This window comes from Atractosteus spatula, chromosome 22 (genome assembly GCF_055471065.1).
Source record: "Atractosteus spatula isolate fAtrSpa1 chromosome 22, fAtrSpa1.hap1, whole genome shotgun sequence".
In the NCBI taxonomy this organism is placed as follows: Eukaryota; Metazoa; Chordata; class Actinopteri; order Semionotiformes; family Lepisosteidae; genus Atractosteus; species Atractosteus spatula.
Genome location: NC_142727.1, coordinates 17,696,597 through 17,701,413, shown reverse-complemented (window position 1 = coordinate 17,701,413; position 4,817 = coordinate 17,696,597). Strand labels below are relative to the sequence as shown.

Here is a 4,817-nt window from a genome sequence, read left to right as displayed (position 1 = left end):
AGGTTTCTGGGCTGCTTTGAAAAAGACAATTCTCATCTATATTACTTTTAAATCTATGCACACTATGTATCTTTACCGGGTCGATTCAATGTATAATTTTGTAATGACGCCTTAACCTTATTATTCATACAAAATGTGTTTGACAATAGTCATGTTTTATTCCACTCAGTTTCCCCAAAGAGGTGCTCCAAAATAGTTTGACAAGATATTGTGAGATTGCAAGAGGGATCTTAAGTATTTATTAGTACAAGTATAACTAAATTGTTTTCCTTGTAGTCTAATAAAGGTTGTAAATTCTTCCATAGGTTCTGATGGGCTACTGTTAGTTTCTTAAAAGCATCAATACCTCTCTAGGAGTAGCTCTGGTTACAACGGATTGTTATCAGACTCTTCACAAACATTATATCTATTCAGAAAATCTGCTTGATTCTACATTTCATCATCCACATCAGTTAATTTGTTGACCCCGCTTGTACTATTTTAAACCCAGTTTTCAAAACACGGGTTTATTTTTTCTCTGTATTCTAGATGATGTATCTATGGGAGGTATGCAAGTTTCAGGGGGGTTTCCAGCATCCAAATGACATTCAAGTAAAAAGTCTATACCTGCTAGTTCCTGAATGATTAAATTAGGGGAAACATACACCACCTACTTTGCTTAATTTTGTAAATAATACTCTGTCGGTATCGATATTAGATGCTCTAAACCCTGTAGCATTTAGGCCTCCTTCTGCCTGTGTTTGACAAATAACAACCATGAATATTTTTTTTTTATTTTACAGTGGTAAAGAACATCAAATCACATCTCTTTTTGGATTTTTGAAAACCTTAATACCAAGATATTTCATCACATCTTTTACATGTATATTACGTATGGAGCAGACGCTTTCCCACAGCTACCAGTTCACTTTTCTGATATGTAAAGAAAGACTAGATACAGAGGAAATGACTTGTAAACGCACTTAATTGCTTTGTCCACCTCTGTGCGCTTTCTCAGAGAGAGAGAGTTGTATCATCAGCCAATTGGGAACACCTGTAATCTCTTTATCCTGTACTTGAACACCCTGAAACTATTTGTTATAGGAGTGTAGGCAGTGGGAAGAGGAATGGGCTCGTGTCGAATTGCCTTACCCATTCCCAATCTGCAGGAGGTCCCACGACGGCAGGTAGCTGCTCCAGTCGCTGGAGCTCAGTTCGCTGTCGAGGGAGGATGAGGGCTCTGGCTCGGGGGAATCACGGCTCCACAGCTCCTACCTGTTGCAGAGTGTTTCTGCCCTCCTGATGGCCTCTGTGTTTTAGAAGGATCTGTCTCTTTTCGCTTGCTTACACCACAGGTTTCATCGACGATAGTGTGCATCCTGGAGCAGTGAGTTATCGGTCTTATTTCTACTGAGAAACAGTTCAAGCCCTCACAAAATAACAAATAGAAGACATTCAATTCTAGACAGAAATTCTCCCTGCATCAATATACTGGGTATAAGATCGCAAAATTTCACACCACAGTTGTACATTTTGTAATTTTTTTGTATGACATATGATGGAGATCTGAACCTTGTAAAGGCCTATTGTATGTATGTGCACTAATGTCTGCTGTCTGGTGGATTATTTATTGCATTTCCTTTCCCAGCCAAATTTTTAAAAAGCCTTATCAAACAGAAAATCATTAATCCATTTTATTTCTATTACAGAATCAGAGACGCTTCAATATAATATTAAAAAAGCTGTCAAAAGGTATTTAAAAGGCGACAGTAAATGTATCACTCCATTTGAATACATTACAAGCCGTACAAAATAGACCAGAAATTTGCAGTTTAGGTAATGTAGTTAATGCTTTATTTAAATGTAATAAACAAGTTATTAAAGATATATTTACTTATGAATCACTTACACATGATTATCAGCTTTGCAGAGGCCAGTAACTATTAATTCACTTACAAATACTCAAAATTAATTAATTTATTCATAAGTAGAATGATATAATCTACTAATAATCAATGAAAAGCCTTTATCAGAATATTGAGGTTCTGTATATAATAATTCTACAATAAATGCTGGTTGCACACCTATGGTTGCAAGGTCACATTAAAGATGGAAAAATGTCTGACATGATTTATCTTGATTTCTGCCATTTCAATACGGGGCTGTAGACTTTTTATATCCAATGTATAACAAGTACCAATCAGAAGTCTGATTTGAAAAGTAAAATAATTTTAAGGTCCAAAGTAAACAACAAAAATGAAATGGATTTTTCCTCCACGTGTTGACCAGTCACTGCCTGCCTGTGTGCCACACAGAGAGCTCTACGAGTTCATCAGAACTGAGAGGAACTCGAGTAAGGTTTGAGATGTTGGTCTTTCTGATACTCACTGTTGTGAGTCACAATAAGTCATTTGCATGTCTTCTCCAGTTACATTAGTGTCGTTTTTCAGAAGGGGGCAAATCAAACTGCAGAATATTCAGCTCCTGCACTGAAGTAACACATCGTAATGGCAGTCACTCTCATCATGATCAAAGTGATTTGAATTCATCTTCACTGCCCCAAGGGGATTTATCTTCTCATCAAGGGCTCATAAACACAGAGCAGACATGACAAAAACACAACACCATTTAACAACATGGCTCAGTCAGACCTCTTCCAGTACCAGAAGATTAAACAGACAATCAGCTTGTAAAGAGATTTTATAAACAACAACAAACTTTAGACCTTACACTGGGAAACACTCTCCTTTCAGCAGGACAATAACACAAAAACTTAAGTCCAATGCTACACTGAAGCTGCTTAAGAATAAGAAAGTTAATGTCCTTGTGTGACTATGTACACTTTATACAGTGTGTGGTGGTAACGAGACAGGAAATACCAAAGACGGCCCTAACAAGCACTAAAGACGCTTTAAAACACAACACTTTTAAACTAAGAATAATTGCCAAACCTAGTTCATTTTCATAATTTTCTTTTTCTCATGAAGTGACACTTCAGAGATCCAGCTCAGGGTTTCCCTTCTGAGGAGGGCTGGCAGTACCCAACTGGCTCCAGCTCTCGGAGCACAGGAGACCCAAGGACAGGAGCCTGGGGGTGAAGGGGTGACTGTAGCGTTAACTTTTTTCATCATCTCTGATGGAGAGAATGAATTTGCTGTCCTGGGAAATCTCTTTCAGAACTGAGGACGCCAAATGCTTTATCGTGTGTGAATGTATTCTGAGATACAAAAACAAATTTGCTATTTCAGAGCCTTGAAAAATGTAATGTCTTAACTGAGAAATCAAGAATTTGCTAAATTATTTACGATTCCTGACAATGTTGCCCTCAGCTCATACAACAAATTATTTCAAAAAAGCGATTTATAAAAATACATAATTTATTATTTTTAAGATACAGGTCATTTTTTGGGGTTTGTATTTGTAATTACTTTTCAGAATGTTAGAGTATTTGTTTTTCACTCTGAAATTGTGTTAAATTGTGTAACTAAAGGTACAATAAAATCTGATTGAATGTGTCTGGATTTCAGGCTGTTGAGCCACAAAATTGTTTTTTTACTTTGCAAAGGGTGTGCAGACTTTCTTAAACACTAAATACATAAGAACAACATAAAAAAGCTGAAAAACTACATCATAAACAAAACAATGTTTTTTTTGCAGAGCACCTTAAGTTCTATCACAACCATTCTCTAAAGGCGTAAAGAATTAAGCAATTTTAGAAATCTCACCTTTGGAAATGCTTTGAGACTTATCTGCAATACACATACTGTATACAGTATTGTAAGCCAATAATGTCCTCGTTAGGACAATGTCTTTCACGTGTAAATTTAGAGCTACCAGAGCACAGGGCTCTTTCTTTAAGATATCTGCTGACAAAAAACTCATTCTGTCTTAAAAAAAGTTTCTGTTTGAGCCCGTGAGTTTGCAATAAAAATACTGAGTGGAAAAAGATGTGGAAGTATCATTGGTAATCCAGCAACATTTGAAAATGTTTAGCAGGTCTGAAAGCTGTGCAAGGCACTGTAGATTGCATTGGATATGTTTTTGCTTGGGGCGCCTCCAGGATATCTGCAGTAAGTGTGGCGTGGTGGCTGAGGAGGGCTGCCCAGCTCGGAGGAGCCCAGGCAGGAGTGGAGGAGTCCACAGCTGCAGTTCACAAAAGAAACCGCAGGGCAGCACAGAGGAGCCCCACTCCCAGGCCAGAGCTCAGGGCCTCAGCCCCTCCTGACGACAGTCTGTCCCCAAAGCGGTCTAGCAGCTGCAGCGCCACGCCATTGGTCCATCCGAACCCCAGCTGTGACAACACACACAATCACAGATGGAGTACCACCGCCATGGGAGCTGACCAATCAGATGCAGCGAAGCAGCCAGTGGCGGCGGCCGATGAAAGGGATCAAAACAAACAGCCGACTGAATTGGTCAAAAGTAGCACCAGGAAACTCTACAGAGCTTGGCCAGGTAGTCAAAATTAAACATCTAACACATGCATGTCAGAACACACTGGCGGACTTTTTCAATCACAAGGCAAACTGTGCTTCTCAGACCTCTACAGCTGAATTAAACCTGGGACTTGTGGTTTCTGAAAGACGAGCCTGTTTGTGTCCTACCTGAACTTCGTACTCCCCACCTCCCCCTGGTGTGCCATCTCCGAGCACGTCGTACTGCGAGAGGGAGAGAGTGTGGGTGAGAAGGAGACTGCAAGGGGGGCAAGGGAAGAAAAGAGCAGGGCAGGTTCAGAGCAAGGCGCTTCCCGACTGGGGAGAGAGACCAATCTGGAGGCGTCTTTACCCAGACTCTCTAATCACCAGACGAGCCGGGATCAAGCCCACACCCACTGCGCA

At 39.8% G+C, this 4,817-nt stretch overlaps 1 protein-coding gene across 2 annotated transcripts in view; it reads right to left on the bottom strand.

The window, feature by feature from the left end:
• Nucleotides 1-1,810: 1,810 nt before the first annotated feature.
• The window catches only part of treh (trehalase (brush-border membrane glycoprotein)), a 13,589-nt gene continuing 10,582 nt past the window's right edge, over nt 1,811-4,817 (bottom strand). For both annotated transcript variants that reach the window (XM_088940191.1, XM_088940193.1), the window contains 2 exons: nt 4,584-4,637; nt 1,811-4,270 (listed from right to left, as the gene is read on the bottom strand). In XM_088940191.1, the coding sequence (XP_088796317.1) occupies nt 4,130-4,270; nt 4,584-4,637 (195 nt within the window). In that variant the 3' untranslated portion in view covers nt 1,811-4,129. The remainder of the gene's footprint in view (nt 4,271-4,583; nt 4,638-4,817) is intronic.